Source organism: Euprymna scolopes, chromosome 11 (genome assembly GCF_053919585.1).
Source record: "Euprymna scolopes isolate OS-2025 chromosome 11, ASM5391958v1, whole genome shotgun sequence".
In the NCBI taxonomy this organism is placed as follows: domain Eukaryota; kingdom Metazoa; phylum Mollusca; class Cephalopoda; order Sepiida; family Sepiolidae; genus Euprymna; species Euprymna scolopes.
The window spans coordinates 90,238,865-90,258,840 of NC_136492.1; the positions used below are offsets into that span (position 1 = coordinate 90,238,865).

At 30.8% G+C, this 19,976-nt stretch overlaps 1 protein-coding gene across 23 annotated transcripts in view; it reads right to left on the reverse strand.

The window, feature by feature from the left end:
* The window catches only part of LOC145287959 (disks large homolog 1-like), a 909,452-nt gene that overhangs the window by 275,071 nt on the left and 614,405 nt on the right, over nucleotides 1-19,976 (reverse strand). For all 23 annotated transcript variants that reach the window (XM_080135923.1, XM_080135919.1, XM_080135921.1 and 20 more), the window contains 2 exons: nucleotides 7,939-8,005; nucleotides 3,914-4,050 (listed from right to left, as the gene is read on the reverse strand). In XM_080135923.1, coding sequence (XP_079992049.1) covers nucleotides 3,914-4,050; nucleotides 7,939-8,005 — 204 coding nt within the window. The remainder of the gene's footprint in view (nucleotides 1-3,913; nucleotides 4,051-7,938; nucleotides 8,006-19,976) is intronic.

Below are 19,976 nucleotides of genomic sequence, written 5' to 3' on the forward strand. Positions count from 1 at the left end.
GAGGAATGCTAAAACCAACGATATTTTTATTAAGTCAAAACATTAAAAAAAAAACAAAAAAACTGCGGCGTTTGTTTTTAATGCAACAAACTTGCTAACATTAATAATACAAAACGTAGTCTTTATGCGACTATTAAGAGAATCCGTTTCTGTTTTCATATCACAATTTAGGACGCTAAAACAAACGATATTTTCATTAGATGAAAACATTTGAAAAAGAAAGTTGTGGCAACTTTTTCTAGTTCTCCCCCCCCCCCAGCTACATTTTTCTTAAAGAGTAAATATTATGGTGAGGTTCTATAAAAAAAATGTCTTTAAGCTTAAAACCCAAAAAATGAAAACATTGCAAAAGAAATTGAATTTTTACGACTACGTTTTTTTTTTTAGTGCTTTTTTAAATTAATAAATATTATGGTAAGATATTTTGCGAAAATGAAGGAACATACAACGATAGTTGAAAAGGAAATTGTGATTTTAACAAACAAACTCTTCAATAAAACAAGGATGAAACTTTTTTTTTTTTAAGCTGTGAGGACATTTTTTTTTTGTTTTTACTGTAACAAAGCTTATAATAGTAATAACACCAACATTAAGTTGTCACATTACCAAAAATCTTACCATAACATTTATTTGTTAATTTAAAAAAAAAAAAAAAAAAAAAAAAAAAAAGGAACGTAGTCGTAAAAATTTAATTTCTTTTGTAATGTTTTAATTCTTTGGGTTTTAAGCCTAAGGACTATTTTTTTTTTATAGAACCTCACCATAATATTTATTTTTTAAGAAAAATGTAGTTAAAAAAAAAAAAGTTACCGCAACTTTCTTTTTCAAGTGTTTTCATCTAATGAAAAATATCGTTGGTTTTAGCGTCGTAAATTGTGATATGAAAATAGAAACGATTCTCTTAATAGTCGCATAAAGACTACGTGTTGTATTAATAATGTTAGCAAGTTTGTTACATTAAATGCCGCAGTTTTCTTTTCTTTTTTTTTTTAATGTTTTGACTTAATAAAAATATCGTTGGTTTTAGCATCCTAAATTATGAGATGAAAAAATAATTCCTAAACGATTCTCTTAATAGTCGTGTAAAGACTACATTAATGTTATCAACTTTGTTAGATAAAAAAAAAAAAAAAAAAAAAAAAAACCTGCGACGAATTTTTTTTTGTTTTAATTTAATAAAAATATCGTTAGTAGTAGTAGCGTCCTAAATTATGAGATGAAAAAAAAAATGAACAAATTCCTTGTTTCCCTCTGCAGAATGACCTCGTATAAAAAGCGCCCTTATATAATTGAGATTAAAACATTAAATTACATAACAAATAAAATTTTAAAAATAAATATAAAAAAGGAATGTTTATGTTGTTATACGTATTAACCTTTTAAAAAAAAAACAAAAAAAAAACAAGTTATTTCCCTTTGACCGAAGACGGCCAAGTGATCGCCCTTGAATAAAGGCAGAGTCCACCACTTTAAGATATAAACGAAAAATGAGCCTCTGCCACAGACTTTGTATCATTACACTATTACATTGATAAGTTGTTAAAGATTATACTTCATGCGTTGATCATTTTCGAGTGGTTACTGCACTCATAACATGTATTTTCACACGTAACAATTCAGTCTATGAATTGGTGAATAGGCATATAACAGATTGATAGAACTAACGATACAACCATCTTTATTTTGCTCATGTCAAACGACGTTAAGCTTTAGTGTAGAAAGGCTTTGTGTTTGTTTACATGCTTATCCGCTACGATTATTATATTTCATTAAAAGTTGAAATAGAATTATTGGTCAAGATTAAAGATGCCCAGTAGAGCATGACAAATAATGCATTATTGATACAGAAAGAAGAAAGGAACAAAATTTTGCCAACAATTCTAAGATCAACATTATTTACAGGTTTCAGATTGTGTGCCTCGTCTTTGTTTTGGTAAAGAACTGTGCTATTTTACAGGCAGTTTATGCAAAACGCCGGACGGTGCTGAACGTAAGTTTCTTGAATTTTTTTTTTTGAGCCCAAAACAATAAATGTTAAGGGGTCATAATAGAGGTCAAAGTTAAAAAAAAATTTGACCTCGGCTGTCTCTACCAAATTATTCAGACAATTTCTGGTCTAAACATTTGAAATTTTACATAAAGGGTATTCAGAGATAGGGCAAGCTTTTTAATCGGTTTGGGTCGAAAATTTTTAGTTGCCAATATATGTATGTATGTATGTTTGCATGTCTGCCTAAAACTATCGACAGAGGCGACGGATTTTACCAAGATCAGTACGGTTTTGAAGTTCGACCTTTCAGACGACAAAACATTAATATCTTCACCTTCAACTGGGCACTTTTCTACAGGGGGGGGGTCGCTTTTTTCGCCGATATTTTTGAAAGTCATCCTCTCCTTTCGATTGTCTAGCCTTAATTAAAACATAAGTCACTTCCGGTTTAGCAGTGGTTGCAACAGCAAAGATGTCAGTCTTTTCCTCCTTCACAGTACGGGTTCGAGCCTGCCTTCCTACTACTACATTTTTTTTTTTTTTTTTTTTTTTTTTGCTCAACATACACATCCAAACACCCGGGCAACGCCAGGTTGAAATGCTAGTGTTGTAAAAATGACAACAATGAAGATGAAGAAAATGGACCATCATCAGCATCATATTTCATTCAACGTCTATTTTGCATGCTGATGTGTGTTGGATGATTTTTTAGAGACTGGCCTCCAAACTAACCTACGTCTTTATCCTTCTTCCTCTCAAATCTTTATTTTCTCCCATGACTGCCAACTTAGCTGTTCAACATCTACTAAACCAAGAACTCTTATCCTGTTTTTATGTAACCATAGTCACAAAGTTTCTTGTATTGAACACACTTCCTATACTGTCCAGATTTAGTATTCCTCCAAGGTCTCCATATTTAAATCTGCCTTGAAGATTCACTATCCATCATATAATTTTCGTCATTTCTCATTTTGAAATACATATCAACTCTAACTGACCAGGTTTCACTTCCATATATCATCACACTGCATGCACATGCTTCATAGACTTTTCCTTTTGTCGACCGCAGTTGGCTGATAATGGGAGAAATTCCATCCACTCCTCATTCATACAATCATACTATCACCAGCTCTTCCCTGTGCTTCAAGAGTATCACCAAATTTCTGAATAACCACAATAGCCTTGCCATCCAAATATACTCTTATTCCATCTATTCCTAACTCTAGCAATTGAAAAAAAATCAAAACATGCAAATAATGTAAGAAACAAACAAACAAAAAATAAGTTATAATCAACTAACGCACTTACTAATTTCCAATGTAGTGTTACCGGAAGCAGTGACAAGGCAAATTAGTTCCTCTGCTTTTTTTCTTTTGTGTCTATACCTCCTCTGTGAATGTACTCGTTTATTGTTTTTTTTATCTTTCTTTTTTTTCATACTTTCAAAAGCATATATTATATAAATTTAAATAAGACAAACTTATTTAAAAAAACAAAAAAAAAAACAGAAACAAACTTACTTTTTATAGTTTTATAAACATACTTATATGATTTCAAATAAATATTTATTTATAGTTTTATAAACATACTTATAAGATTTCAAATAAAAACATTTTTAAAATTTTGTTATTTACAGTGCAAATAAAGACTAATTATGTTGTTTTTATCTGTATAATTTTGTTCATTTTTATTTTATACTTTTCAATAATGTCCTTTTCTTCTATTCTATTTCAATAAATCGCTTTACAATAAAAATATTGAAGAACAATGATGGTGAGGGAACCGATTTGCCTTGTCATCATTTTCAGTAGCAGACATGCTGGAAGTTAAGTATGTTAGCCGACTAAGGCAAAGAAATACATTCTGGAAAACGGGTGGAGAAAAAAAAAAAAAAATGAGACGAGAGTAAAGTGCCGTACTTACCGCCAACAATCGATCACCGACTTGCAGGCGGCCATCTTGTTCAGCAGCTCCTCCATCAATTATTTTAGTCACAAAAATACCATGGTCACTAGGAATGTGTTCGTTGCCAATGCCACCAGCAATACTAAAGCCTAAACCTGTAACACCCGTACATAAAGACTACAACAACAACAAGACAACACTGTAATCTCGGAAAAAATTACAAAATTAAAAGCAGTATTGACATACAAAAGTTTTCATCTTATGTAAAACACTCTTAAATCACATCACAAAAAAAAAAAAAAAAGTTATTTAAAAGAAAAAGACATTTTAGTATTTCACATAATTAGTAAGGGGAGTTAATTATGTAAAAATGCAGAAATAAAATAGGTTACGGACATTTTTTATATTCAGGGTTATTTCCCTTTCATCATGCAATGCACAATTTATTTAAATGTATTAGATTTATTTTTAAAAATAAATTATCATTAAAATAGTTTTTCAGATTCTGCTTAGCTGAAATCTTGTCAGTGTTTAACGAGGAAAAGTCCCTTCTTATTAATACTTAGATAATTCCAATTTAATTTAAAAAATATAGAAAAAAAGTCTTCACTTTGAAATTATTCTTTTTTTCAAAATGGTTTTATTTTAACTAGAACGCCGTCCAGCATTGCTCGATTGTAAGATACGCTTATTTATTATTATAGAGTCTATTGATTATTATATTGTACCCAATGTATAGTAGTGATTTCAAAATTTAAAAAAAAAAAATACTTGCGTGCAATCAGCTAGAATCGAAGCCAAAACATAACATTCCAGCCTTTGTCGTTAAGTTTGATAATTTGGCTAGAAATGACGTCATGACATTAAAATTTGAGACGGTGACAAATTCAGACGTTTTTATATTACAAGACTTAAGCAAACAATTATTAAGATTCTTTTGTATATGCTATAATCAAAATGTGTGGGGTTTTTTTGGGGTTTTTTTTTTCAGTCTTAATTTTTTTTTAATAGCTTTACATTCATCAATTTTATTCATGTTCTCTTTATGTAGAGTTTCAAAATTAAGTTAAATTAAAATACCACTCAGACACTGGCAAGACTTTTGCTACACAGAAAGTGCAAGTCAAAAAGAAACTACTTTCATATAAATAACCAAAATAATCAAAAACATGAAATGTGATGAGAATATGGAATCCTAACAAACGAGTTGGACATTTACATTTTTTTAGTGGTTTTTGTAAGGACATATTTGAATCTTTATTTTTATTTATTTTTTATAAATTCACAGATACAAAATTTCTGCATAAAAATTTTGCCTACGTAAATTTGTACATTGCATCATATTTCTCTTAATTTCTTTTATTTTAAAAAAAAAAAAGTTTACAAATTTAGATTTTTAAAATTGTAAAATATCAATTCAGAAAACAGAACAGAAAAAAATATCCCAGTTCATGTGACAACTGTCCAATAGAATCTTAGAAGTTTTTATTTTTACTAATGAGTAACCACTTATTTAGGCTAAAATCCATTCGAGGATAAGTTAATGTGATGAATAAATTGATAGAAAATGATCGAAATCATTCACCCATCAGCAGCTGACCCAGAAAACCGCAATTCTTCCTTCTTTGTCAGAAACATTACTCATGAAATGTGAGGACTAAATAGGCAGACAATGAGAGTTACGACGTCCGCTTTTTACTTGCAAGGTTGTTTTTAATAGCAAAACTACATTTTTCTTTCTTTCATTTTTTCCTTATGACAATTATAAATTAGCTAAACAAAATAATGTAGAATATTTATAAAAATATGAAAAATAAAGTAGTCAACCATAATTGAGAGTAACCTGAAGGCTCCCTTTTTATTGGCTACTACATGGAAGTGTAGGGAATTTTATGGTTTTGACTAGTGATGGGACGATTCGAATATTTTGACCAATTTTGATACATTTACCGATTCCGGAGTAAATTCTCGATTCTGATACAATTATCGATTCCAATTCCTTATAGATCTTTAAATATTTAACAGTAGAGTGATTATTTATTCCCGATTGCTTCAATTCTTTTTGAATTTCTGACTTTTCATCTACTGCTATTTCCTGAGTTCTCTTATTAAATCTTTTATATTTGCCAGTCTGAAGCCGAAACTATACTATGATATTAGTGGTCAGACGATTCTGACATTTTTCCTGATTTTGATATAATTACCAATTCCAATTCCTTATAGATCTTTAAATATTTAACAGTAGAGTGATTATTTATTCCCAATTGCCATAAAAAGACATGTTGAATATGGAGATATTTTTTCAAACGTAAAAAAACACTTGTGGGGCATGATCTATAGATTTTAGTTTTACTCATAGTTTAAAATCCAATAAATATTTATTAGTTTATCATTAATACAAAGCAGTGGAAGATTTTGCTTTCAACAAAATCAAATAAAAAAGATAATTTTAAAAAAATCGTTTTTAGCATTGGAAAATCGGCACATTTTTTTTTTGATTCCCTCAAAGTTTCAATTTTTTTGATTCCCAATTCTGATTAATTGTCCCAACAAGTTTTAACATTCTTCCCACCACCTCGATTTTCTTGAACTTGTCTAAGAATGTTGCATAAAGATTATAGAAATTATGATTTAGATATGTAAATAAAAATAGAACCACATCACTCTATAGAAAAGCTTATAAGACATCAACTCGAGAGTCAAAATAATGAAAAGAATATGCTGTTGTCGTAGCCCTAGTTATCAACCTGTCATCAGCTCTCACATTCAAAAGTGATCCTGCCTGATTTCCAAAAATAAATTGAAAAAAGTAATTTTTTTGAGTCTTTAGTAAAAATTAATCCAAAATTGAACTCCAGTCTCCTGACATATTAACAAATGCAAACAATTTATATTCAAGTTTATACCATAGAATAATTCATGGTTACTTTAATTAAAAGCATCAGAAATAATTGCCTTTTTCTTCAACAAATGGGTTCAATTTCTTTCCACAAATTAGACATTAATAAATCAATTTAGATTGAAATGGTTTTGGACTAGTGCAAATTTTTCTTTTTTTTATAATAAGAAACTGTTCTAACTGATCAGTTATGTTTCGCACCATGAATCAGCTTATTATCTACACCACCGTATTTATCAAGATAAAAATGTGATTTAAAAAAAGTTACATTTTCAAGACAATTTTTTTTTTTTTTTTTTCCTGCTGGAAAAATGATGAAGATGCTGCAGACGTATGTAAAAACTTTAATGAAGCATATGGTTCACAATGCTGCAAGCAGCTCAAAGATGGATTCTAAATTTCAAATGCAGATCTTTCAGTTAACAAGATTTACGAGTCGCCCTGATAGATCTTCAAGAGATAGATTACAATCTTTTGATGATAAACAGTGAAACCAAACTAAGATTGCAAAGACTTTGGAAATTTTCAAAAAAAATTCATGAACACAAAAAATTACTACAATGCGAATAAATTTTGTTTTATTTTCATCCTTTAATCCAATTCATTTTATTCTTTATAAAAAGAATATAAAACAAATTAGGCCTTTAAAAAATTATAGTTACATTTTTAGTAAAAACAAAAGAAACTAAAAGTTATTAAAAATGATGCATTTTAAACGAATTTTGATGATAATCTCCCATTAACCAAAATGTCCAGCTTGTAGCTAATATTAGATTTAAAATAATATTGCATCTGACATAAGGTTTTCAGTCAGCAAAGAAATTGAAAAATATAAAAATAATAAAGTTTTATTATTGTTATTATGAACTTGTATGTTTTATGAGTTATAAAGTTTTGCATTTAAAAAACAAAACAAAAAATATTCAGTAATATGTATGTAATATATTTTGAGAAAGGATTGATGACACATTATTGTAAAAAGGATGATTTAAAAAAAATATTTATAAAATTAATTTGCACAAGTTATTTTTTTTTTTTAAATGCAACGTAAAAAGTAAATTTTATATTTAATTTAAAAATTTTTTTTTTAATTCAATCAAAAAAATTAAAAAAAACAAAACAAAAAAAACAAACAATTCTTTACCTTTATTGCCCTTTACTAATTCGATTTCCAAAAGATGTTCTGCTGGAGACTTTGGCCTTTTCACAAACTGAAAAAGAAAGAAAGAAATTACGAATTAAGAATAACTTTTTATGTAAAAATATTAGTTATACAAGCTAAGATATATTATGTATGTTATCCCCTTCCATTAGTTCTCACATTCGAAAGTGAGACTGCCTGATCTCCAAAAATAAAGTGCAAAGTAAATAGCTGGTGTCATTTGCAAAAAGATAAAAATTTTATCCATTGCAAAACGTATCATTTGAAATTGAATACAGGGTGACCCCCCAAAAAAAACAAAAGCTAAATGGAGGCCATCTAGAACATATGCTGTAGAACGGAGAAAAAAAAGCCAAAGATCCTAGTGTTTTGATGTTATGTTTTGAATATAATAAACTAGTTATAACCAAAGTTTCATTTCATTCGGACAAAACACTAAGAAATGGGGCCTAATTAGAGTTGAGGCCCGTTTTTTTTTTGGGGGGGGTCACCCTGTAAACCGCCACAAATAAAATCCTATTGCCCCTTGATATATGTAATCAGTAAAGCTATGACAACAGCATATTCTTTTCACTGTTTTGACTCGAGTATATATCTGACACAGACACAATCAACCGAGAACCACATCACTATACATAAAAACATAAGATATCAATGGATATATACCTGAGAATCCAAACAAGGAAAAGAATATGCTGTTGTCATAACCCTAGTAATCAGTTAGGATATATATATTCTAGAAAAAGACAGTTATTTAATTAGTGAAAAAAAAAGGATGTACATCATCACATTCATTAACCATCAGTCTTTATTTCTATTTTTTTAGTGTAGTATCTTGATCAATAGTGACGCCAGCCATCCAAAAATGTGTGTGTGACAGTATATTTATTATCTGAATCCATCAATCAACCGTTTTAATCTTTTAATTAAAAAAAAAAATTAAATTCCCTGGCAACATCGGGTAGACACTACAAAGAGGAAAAAAAGTTGAATAAAAGTTTGTTTTACAAAACAAAACTACAAATTGGGTTTGTATGCTTGAACTATGTATTTAGGCTATTTTAATCTCTGCAGAATTTGTTTGACCATGAGCTGATATTATCAGTCTGACAACTTAGTTGTAAAAATTCTGAAAGTTTGGCGGGAGTTGCCTCCCCTGACAACTTCACGACAAGCACGTTTTAGCAATGGTAGAAAATCAATCCATGTATTAAATATTATTCTATATAATTTTCTTATTCAAAAAATAAAGAGGCTGATATTTACAGTAGAACTCAGTGCCTGAATACAAGGAATTGGTCAAAAAGCTTGAATATATGAAGCATTATTTCAAATCACAATAAATAACATCAAAATTAAATTTACCATTTTTTTTTTAAACTCCTTTTGAATTTGTACATTTTTTGTTTTTTAGTTTTTACAGAATTCACTTTATTTTGTAATCATCTAAGTCTGCAAAAGACATGAAGTTGCTTTAAAAATAGAAAAATACTGAAAATATCAGTAAAAAAGACATTTAATCTTAAAAACAAAAATTAATTTATTTTTTATTTAATATAAGTGAAAAGTCTCTGTGGAATTGTGGGTAATTTATCTTTAAGTATGTTTATGAGTACAGGATTCACTAATTAATTTATCATTATGAATTTTGGAACTTAGCTGTCAAGTTTAAAGTATCAAAGTATGGGCAATATTTAGTTTAATTTAGCTTTATGGAGGTACACGCAAAATGAATAGCCGATACTCAAAATGTATAAACATTTTGACCCCTCCCTTTACTTAAAAATTCACAAAAACAATCAGGAAATTAATTTTAATGAAATTTTCAGTATTTATCAAATAATGATCATGGAATATAATGAACTAATTATTTTTATTTAAATCTTAGTTGAAATGTATTATTTTGTTTAAACAAAAAACACCTTTACTAAAGTTATGGTTTTCATTAATAAAAAAAAAAGGTGAATTTATTTTTATCTGTTTTTATGAAAATTAAATATTGTAAATTGTAATAATTAAAAGAAAAAGTAATTTTTTTCAGGAACATTACGAAAAAAGTCCCTAAAGTCCGTTTTAATGAATTTGATAAAACTCAAAGAAAAATCAATTTCTTGAACTACCGATATTATCATTGAATTAAGAATTGTTTATTGAATATTTTCACACAAAAAAAAAAATTATAATTGCCAAAAACATTTTCTTTTTTTTTTTTGGATTACACGTTTCATGCAATTTTTATATGTAAGATTTTAATATTTTCCTTGCTTGAATGAAGGCCAAATTTTTGGCATAATAATTTTTATATATTTTTAAAAAATAAATTAAAAAAAATTTTAAAAGCAGGAACACAGAAAAATAATTGAATTAAAAAATGGTAAAAGTTATACAAACGTTCATGATAAGAATATATGGATGCATTGATGGGGGAGGGGGGAGAAAACCAGCACTCCTTCCCTCCCTCTAACTACCTAACGTCGATTTCAGACAGCCTTTTGACTTTCTGACATTTTTGGCTTCTTAAGAATCCACACTTAGACGATTTCATTTGTATTTGCTTAAGCGAAGCTAGAATCTCTCACTTTTGGAAGCTAATTAAGCTATTTTTTGTACAAACAAGGTGTTTTTTTTTAATTATTTAATTCAATATCTTAAGATTTTACTAATTATCTTTGAAATAGACCCAGAAAACTAATATTTATCTTTCAAAGAAATTTTACAATGAATTTATTTAGCTTCAAAATTTAGCCGAACTTGTCAACTTATGAATGTCACCAAGAAAACATTTTTCATTATAACTTTTTTTTTTTCATGTGCACAAATAGTTTTTCCTTTTGGAAATTAACGTTAGGCTTTAATCTTTCAAATACAATCAAAAAGTTGGAAACCTGAAAATTTTTTTTTGATAAACCAGCTTTCAAAACTATGTCCCTTTATTTTTTTTTCCCCTGCCATTTTATTTTTGCCTGTACCTAACTTTATGCAAAGATGGTAAAAAAAACAAAAAACAGAAGGGTGAAATCCTTTTGTGAAAATTTAAATACTTCCAATTGTAAAATTTTAGCAATAGGTCTTAGACATCAATTAATAAATATTCCCTACATTTCAGCGTCTTTGGGGTATTTTAATTCTTTTTTAGAGGACATAAACATACCAAAGCTGAGGGTCTATTCTTAAAATTGGTTTGGGCATGTAGAGTGAGTTTTGGATAAGAAAATGCAGAGATGTTGAGGTGAAAGACTAGAGAAAAATAGGATGCGAAATCTTAGTACCTCGTCAAATTTTATGCAGGATTTTGATCACTTTTAAGTGAAAGATCTATTGCTGATTTATTTTTTTATTGGCGTCCAAAAAAAAAAAAAAAAAAAAAAAAAAAATAGGTCAGGGCAACGTGAAAATAAAAACAAAGGGCTGGTAATTCCTTCAAAATACTCAGGCGAGCATAACAAATACCACAGAATCGCTAATAAATATATATATATATATATATATATATATATATATATATATATATATACACACATATCAACAATAGATCCTATATTTACTATAATTATTGATGCCTACAGACACTGGTGTTTCATTCTTTTGGGAATCATCAGTGCAGGGTGTCACAATTATTATATATATATATATATATATATAGACTAACATGGAGACCCAACATTGTTCGGTATTTGATGATGATCAATAAATGTTTCACACATTTTTATTTTATTGGCATCGAAATCAGTGACATCGACAATTTTTCAATCAATTCGATTAATTGCCTGCCCTAGTCGGGGACTCATCGTGGTGCTTCACATGCCTCCCTGCAGTGACTTAGTCCTCAATATGTTGTAGTTTACATTGCGCTGTAGAGAACCTACTGTTGATTTTATGAAATTATCTTTTTTTATATATGATAGCTGGAATTAAATTTTAAAATGCAAAAGTCAAGTATCATGCTTCACTTGCTCTCCAAACAAAAGCATTCATTTCAAATTCGTCCCTGTCATATCAGAGAACCTTCTGTTGATTTTATATGCCTGACCTTACTGCTTGTGTGATAATGGCTTGCATTCAAGTTTTAAATGAAAAAGTCAATCATCATGGTGCAATTGTGCTTTAAACAGAAACATTCATTTCGAATGTGCCTGTCATATCAAAGTACCTACTGTTGATTTTATGTCGGGCCTTTCTGCTTGTGTGATAATAAAACTTCTCAAATGCACTTGTGATATTAGGCTGCGTAAGGTGTTAACTTTAGTCAAAATCGCCAGTTCCTTCTTTAATGGGATTATTTTGATTATCGATACTTATCAAAAACATTCCAATACAAAACCTATCTAAGAACACTGCCAGGTACATAAAGTACCTCCGTGTGAAATTTCATAAAAATTGGCACAGCCGTTTGAGTCCATATAGAACAAACTCATGCACACATGAAGTTCCTTTTATATATATAATTATATAAATGCAACGTTGTCTGTGTGAGTGAGTGAGAGAGTTCCTTATAGATTCCGAAACGGCTGAACAGATTTTCTTTAAAATTCACAGAACTTTAGTGTATAAGTCTGGGAGTGATCTTAAGTTTTGTCTCAGAATACTCCCCGATAATTACCGATAATCGAAACCGTTATTTTAATTTATCATCGGTAAAGCCATTTTTTCCATGACATCGTTTAACAACAATGATAGAACAATGGGTTGTGAAAATTCTACTGTGGGTAACTTGATAGCGTGTTTTTTTAGTTTTTTTGCACGACATGTTCTGTAGGTTTAAACTCCGCACACAAATTTAAAAAAAATTTTTCATTAACTGCAAAGAATTTTATAAGACTTGAAAATTTGTGTGTGTTTTTTTTTTTTTTTGCATGATGTGGTCTGTAGGTTCAAACCCTGCATGTAAATTTCTTAATGTTTTTTTTTTTTTTATTAACTGGAAAGAAATTTGTATAAAATAATTTTATAAAAGAAACAGTAGGTTCTCTAGAGTGTAATACAGAATAACATATTTTGGACTAAATTACTGCATGAAGGAATGTGAAGCTTCCTCCCAGGCGATTTCATGGATTTCGATGACAAAAATATAGGAGTGTGAAATATTCGTTGATCATCATTCAATCCCGAGCAACGTCGGGTCTCCCTGCTAGTATATATATAACATTAAAGGATCTACAAATGTCATCACTAGTTTATTCGGTCAACAGCTTTGACTGAACATATGTTTTTCGACTGAAGTAAGATGAAACAAAAAAATGTACAATTGATCTTAAAAATATTAACAGTCTGAACAAAAGTAATCCATAATACCTAAAGTACAGGAGACTATGAATTGACATAAACGTCTATCCTTAGAGCTGAGATATTGTCAGCTCTATTCAATTGCATTCGGAAGACTTGATTTGCATCAATGTAACTTTAGAGTGTTGTCTTCTTTGTCATGTTAAGATACTGGTCAAGTTGAGGCATTTGATTTTATTTATCTTTAATGTTGTAATACATTTCTTGTGATTTTTTTTTTTTTTTTAGCAAGAACGGTATTATTGCTATTAATTAACTCCCCTGAGTGATGGCGAGTGATTACCATTACGTATGCATGAGTTTCCTCCCTTATGTAATTTTAGGCAGGCTCTTTTTAGCATAATGGTTTACACACTCGACTACAGGCTTGATGATTCTGGATTCAAACCCTGTCATAGTAAGCAATGCTGATGAGCTGTAGTGACAGCGAAACACATGTCTGGATAACTATTTTACCTATAAATATACATACGTGTGTGTGCGTGCACGCTTATCTTTGGATGTGTAATCTCCATGAATGTTTTTATCAAGATGAAAGGTTAGATTGTTTATATTCTCAAAGGTAAATTCATTACTTTAACAGATTGACCTATACCGAAGAATTCTTCATGCTCAACAATATTATTTCTTTGAAAATGTTTTCTTATTAAATGTCATAAGAGAAGATAGAATGTCAAAAACAAAAAAAAAAAAATATTGTTGGCGATTCAAAATATCCAATCGTGGTATTAATAATTCTCTGAGTAGCCATTAGTTTCTCTAAAGATTTTATACCACATACTTTTTTTTCTTTTTTTTTTTTTGTGCTTTTCACTGTTTAGTGTTTGGGAGATTTAAATTACTTGACCAATAGATATATTTAAGCAATTAATTCGGTATTTCAGCCAAGTAAATTATTTTGAGTTGAAAAAAAAACACCTACTCGAGTCAGATTATTTGGTGTTTTTTTTTTTTGTTTTTTTTTCGCTCCTCACATAATTTTTCCTTTCTGTTTATCTAATCACACACAAACAAGGTAGCATCCCAAAAATGGAAAGACATCTGCAAGTAAAAAATCTATCTTTTATTCTAGCACTTCAGACTCAACAGTTCCTAAATTTGCATAATCATATTATCTGAACTCTTCCAGGTTCGTGTGCTGCTTATTTCTATGCATCTTCACAGTAAACACATTCTTATAATTCATTTAATAATGTTACAAGCAACGGTTATTATTTTTTTTTTTTTATCTCTATACTAGCAGACCTCCTGGCGTTGCCCATTCATAAAATACGCTTAAATATGATATTTTAATTTATGAAGATTTCATATTTATTATTATAGAGCCAATCCTCTACTGATTTTTGTGAAATTTTAACATCAGTTAATCAATATTCACCAAATTTTAGTTTGAAGATTTTAAAAGTGTTTTTTGGGGGGATAATATGGGCACAGCCTTCCATTTGTAAATTAAAATATTTCAGATTTGCATTGGATTTGACTCATTGTCATTAGACCGATTTGATTTTAGATTTCTCATTGTCATTAAACTGAGCAAGATTCCTGAAATTAAAATTTCGCTTTAAGATCCCCTAAGCTTAAGTATTAAATATTAGACACTTTTCTTGAATTAAAATCTTGTAACGGATTCTGCTGAAAACTAGAACAAGGATTAATAAGATTAGATCTTGCTTTTAAGGGGACATAAGAGTTGTTTATAATCCTATTTGGGGAATTTATTTTACTTTTTCTGTGATGTGTATTCTTTTAGATTCTTGATAGGAAGAAAGATTTTGTATTATTTGAATTCTTCGGACTACTGTTCTCATCTGGAGTTTTATTTTCACAACGTTTCAGTCAATGTAACCTCTGACCTTTAGGTGTATCTTGTTAAATTCTGGAATTTGGACGGAATATCAAACAGAACCAATTATTTACTTCTACTTCTGTCAGCCCCGACTGGATAGAGATTTTAAGTAATTCATAATTGTACTTTTCAGTTGCCAACATTACATAGCTGACAGAATAAGAGCATGCTACCCCCCACCCCCATAAAGTAAAAATAAAATTCCGTCTAAATTCCCAAGTTCGACAGAAACATCCCCACCAGAGTTCAACAAGATACACCTGAACAAGTTCGGAGGTTACATCAATGGAAACGTTGTGAAACAACACTCAAGATGAGAACAGTAATCTAATGAATAATAGAAATAATCAATTCTCATTTCAAAAATTCAGAAACAGAAAAGATTTATTTTGATATTCTATCACAAAAATAGTACAGATACGTTGGTAAAACGATTTTTAATTAAAATGAAATCTAAAATATGATCATTTGGTAATATTTATGCAGCAAGGCCCCTACACGCTGCAAACCTAGACAAGTAATAAAATTCTGGATTATCCAATTATCAGGAACCTTTTCTCAGCATCACTGATAAGGTCTATTGGAACGCCATGCATAACATTCTGTATTAGTTAATCTATGAGATCTAACGAAGACAGTCTCAAGTATGTCATTCCACCATCTTTAAGAGTATTTGCCAATGTTAGATGTCCCGGGAAAGTTCATTCACCCTTTGGCAGGTTTAAAGTTTTGTGTGTTTGTTTGTTTGTTTGTTTGTTTTAAATGATACTAGTCATCTCTCTTCTTTCGACTGATGTAGCTGCTGATGACCTGGTCAGGCGAAAGATAGTACTGTTTGATTTTTTTGTATCCATACCAAGTGTTCACTATTTATCAAAACCAAAAGGCACTCAAGGATGAATGTTAGTGAGATTTTCAGTTAGATGATAGAACAGTAGTATGAAAGGATTCAGAACTATGTTTGATTAATTCAGATGTTTGTCAACATTGAACTTGAGAATGCCCATGTAGGATAACATGCTCGATGGGTAGAAAGTTCTTGGAAAAAAACTCTGTTCATGGAAGTTCCGTTTGATTTTAGATACACAAATACAGAAAGAGTTTTTGCAGTGTTAATAGAAAGTTTTTGCTGGGAAAGTTTTATGGGAGAACCAGAGATTAAACCTCAGTTGAGCACTTATTAATTTGAGATTAAAGTATTAGTTCGCTCTTATTTTTATTTATTTCTTCTTTTACATTTTGTTTCTCATCTCATTTTTATATTCATTTACAACACAATGCTCATATATATATATATATATATATCAGGTCGACACGAAAGTTCTTGTAGTTGTAAACTTTTTAATTCAAATGGACATATCACGGATCAAACAAAAATTTATTGATCGAAATAAGCACCATCAAAATTAACATTCTTACGGAGGCATTCCAGTTATAGTGCTGAAAAAGCTCCAACCAGAACTTGCCCCCATATTTACAAAACTGTTTAAGCGTTGCCTTAAGGAGAAGTGCTTTCCAACACCCTGGAAAACATCATCAATATGCCCTGTATTTAAGAATTCAGGTGAAAAGTCATCTCCCTCTCAGCACAGACCAATAAGTCTCCTGTGTGTCATGAGTAAGTTGTTGAAATCCATATTAAGTAAAGTAGTCAACCACCTCAACAGAAAAACCCTTCTTAGTGACATGCAATATGGTTTCCGCTCTGCAAGATCTACAGCAGATGTGCTAACGGTTATATCTCATAGGATTAGTGAATCTCTTGACAAAGGCTTCCTTTCCAGGGCAATTGCTCTTGACATATTGAAGGCCTTGGATAAGGTATGGCATAAGGGCCTACTTCACAAGATTTCCAGCTACGGTATCACTAGAAATGTTTTCTCAATCATTAAATCATTTCTCTCCGATAGGTTCATAAAAGTAGTGGTTGATGGGCAGAAATCAGAAGCCCACAGTATTAATGCTGGAGTCTCTCAGGGGTACATCCTAGGCCCAACTCTCTTCCTGATCTACATCAATGATCTCCCAAAACACATACTTAAATCATTCGTTGACATCTATGCTGATGACACGACCATCTATGGCAACACATCAAAGGCCGTAAATTACAAAGTTCTCTCTAATTCTCTCTCCTTTGATCTTGAGCGCGTGGTACAGTGGGGGAAGAGGTGGCTGATCACTTTTAATGCATCCAAAACCAAGCTACTATCTTTACATCATCAACGCTCTAATCCCAATCTGGCATCAATGTAAATGGATGGCTCTCGTCTTGGGGAGGCTCCATGTTTTGGCAAGCTTCTGGGTTTGACCTTTACTCCTAATCTGAAATGGAACATGTACATCAGGTCTGTTGCCAAGGACGCTGGGAAAATGGTGGGATCCTTCTACCGCTCCAGAAGATATCTCACTACTGATGCAATTCTCCATCTGTATAAAAGCCAAGTGCGTCCAAGGATAGAGTACTGCTGCCAAAAACAGCCTATCCTGCCTTGACAGAGTACAAAATAGACTTCGTGGTTTAGTGGGGGATGCCCGTTTCTCTTCTCTGCAACCTCTCTCCCACAGAAGAGACGTTGCGAGCCTGTCTTTGTTTTATCGTTATTTCCATGGCAGGTGCTTGTCTGAGCTCCAATCTCTTTTCCCCCCTCGCCAATCTTTCACGAGAAACACCCGTCTGACTGAAGCTACTGTCAATAATTTTCCCCACTCTTTATCTGTGCCTAAATCCAAACGTAGATTCCATGAGCAAAGCTTCTTTGTTAGAACTGCACGCCAGTGGAACTCTCTGCCGCTTGCCTGCTTCCCACCTGACTACAACTTGGATGTCTTCAAGTCCAACATAAACAAACTCCTGACAAACCTCCCCCTTAAGTAAGACACTATCAAACCTCCAATACTAATGATTACTACAATACTATCTCATTGATTACTGTACATGTACACACAATAACCCTTATCCCTGAGTGGCCTTTGGGCCTTGATAAGTGGTGACCCTCATGTAAAAAGAAAAAAGGATGTTCCCTGGTGGAAAATGTATTTTGATAAGATTAAGAAATTAATCTTGCGCCGACCTCTTTCTTTCCTTTTATTTGTTTCTTCTATGCTAGACAATACCCATGCTTTTGACACATTAAACTCTTAATCTTAGTTGATTTCAAATGTTTTCACCCCCCCCCCCTTCTCGTTCCTTAGAGTAATGTAATCATGCTTACCCCTTCGTCCTTCTTTCATCGTCCTATTCTTTCTTTTTCGTTTTTATCTCTTTCTACTCATCCCATTTATCCTGTTAAGTGTTGACATTCTCTCCCCCCCCCTATCACGTTCTATTTTGAGTTCAAAATGTCACCCCTTTCACTTAAAATTTGCGTTTTAACATTTTATTTTTATAAATAAAAAAATATATTTAATTTCTTGCATTTGAGAACTAGATGCCATCGATGGCAAATAAGCTTCATTACATCGCTTGACAAATGACTTTTGGTTTCTTGCTAACCAATTGCCTGAAACATTAGTATGTTCAGTGTAGCGACTATGTAATATTTGTCTATATAAATAAAAATATTATATTTTGCTCTTTATTGAACACGCTTAATAAACTCGTTTTAATTCATGAGTTTTATCTCCTGAATACCTTTAACTTGGTGTGTGTGTGCATATATATATATATATATATATATATATATATATATATATATTAGTGATGGGACGATTCCAAAATATTTCCCGATTCCGATACAATTACTGATTCCGCACTAAGTTCCTGATTCCGATTCTTATTAAATCTCTAAATATTTAACTATAAAAGTGTTATTTTGTCCCGCTTACTGTAAACACATTTTAGATGTGCCTACATTTTCTCAAACGTAAATGCACATTAGTGAAGGGGTGATCTAGAGATTTTAGTCTTACTGGAAGTTTAAAATCATTAAATATTTATTTCTATATTATTACTACACGCGGCGGACGATGTTTCTTAAACCAAAATCAAATAAAAAAGATAATTTATGGAATTGGTTTTAGCATTCAGAAAGAGGCTCAAATTTTTCCGATTCCGATACCCCAAAAATCTCCGATTTTGCCGATTCCAATTAATCGTCTGAACACTAACATATATATATATATATATATATATATATATACACACGTTTGTCTTTATTATAGAACATAGCATATGATAACTGCTCATCTATCAAAAGTCATCATTTTCTGTTTTTAATGATTTTAAAGGAAAAGTCTCGAAATATTGTTATTAATATTTCCAAAGTAATTTTATTTGAAAAATACAATCGTTTTGGATAAAAAAAAAAAAGGAAACTTCCCTCATAGACGAGGGAAAAAGAAAATTAAACTATTTTCATCAGTTTGTTATGGAGAAAATGTGAAAGATTTCTCAAGGGGAAAAATGCAAAACTTTTTTTTTTTTTTTTTTCATTTTTATGCTGATTTTCTGCAGTAATTATGAACATTGCAGACACATTTCAATAATATAGGTAAATAGCAGTTTCTTTTGAATATATAATTGAGAAATGCTATGAGATACAATGGATGTGTGATGCAGGTCTTACGTGCCTGACTATAGTCAAAGGTGACCGGAAGGCTCCCTTTTCATTAACTGCTACACCAAGATGTAGGGGAGAGTACCACTTCATTTCCAGGATTACTCCACTTACCCTTGATCTTCCCCTTATAATATTTAGTGTTTGGCAAGGTGGAATCAAATTCCATTTTTTAAGTATTTGATATGACTTGACTGAGGATTGAACCTAGGTCTCCTTGCCCATTAGAAAGTACTATTACCATCACACCAAGTAATCTGGTTAGTTTTAAACACAAGCTTAGAGATGAGCTCAGGGGGAATTTACATCTGGACATTGTAAGATGATTGCTAAAG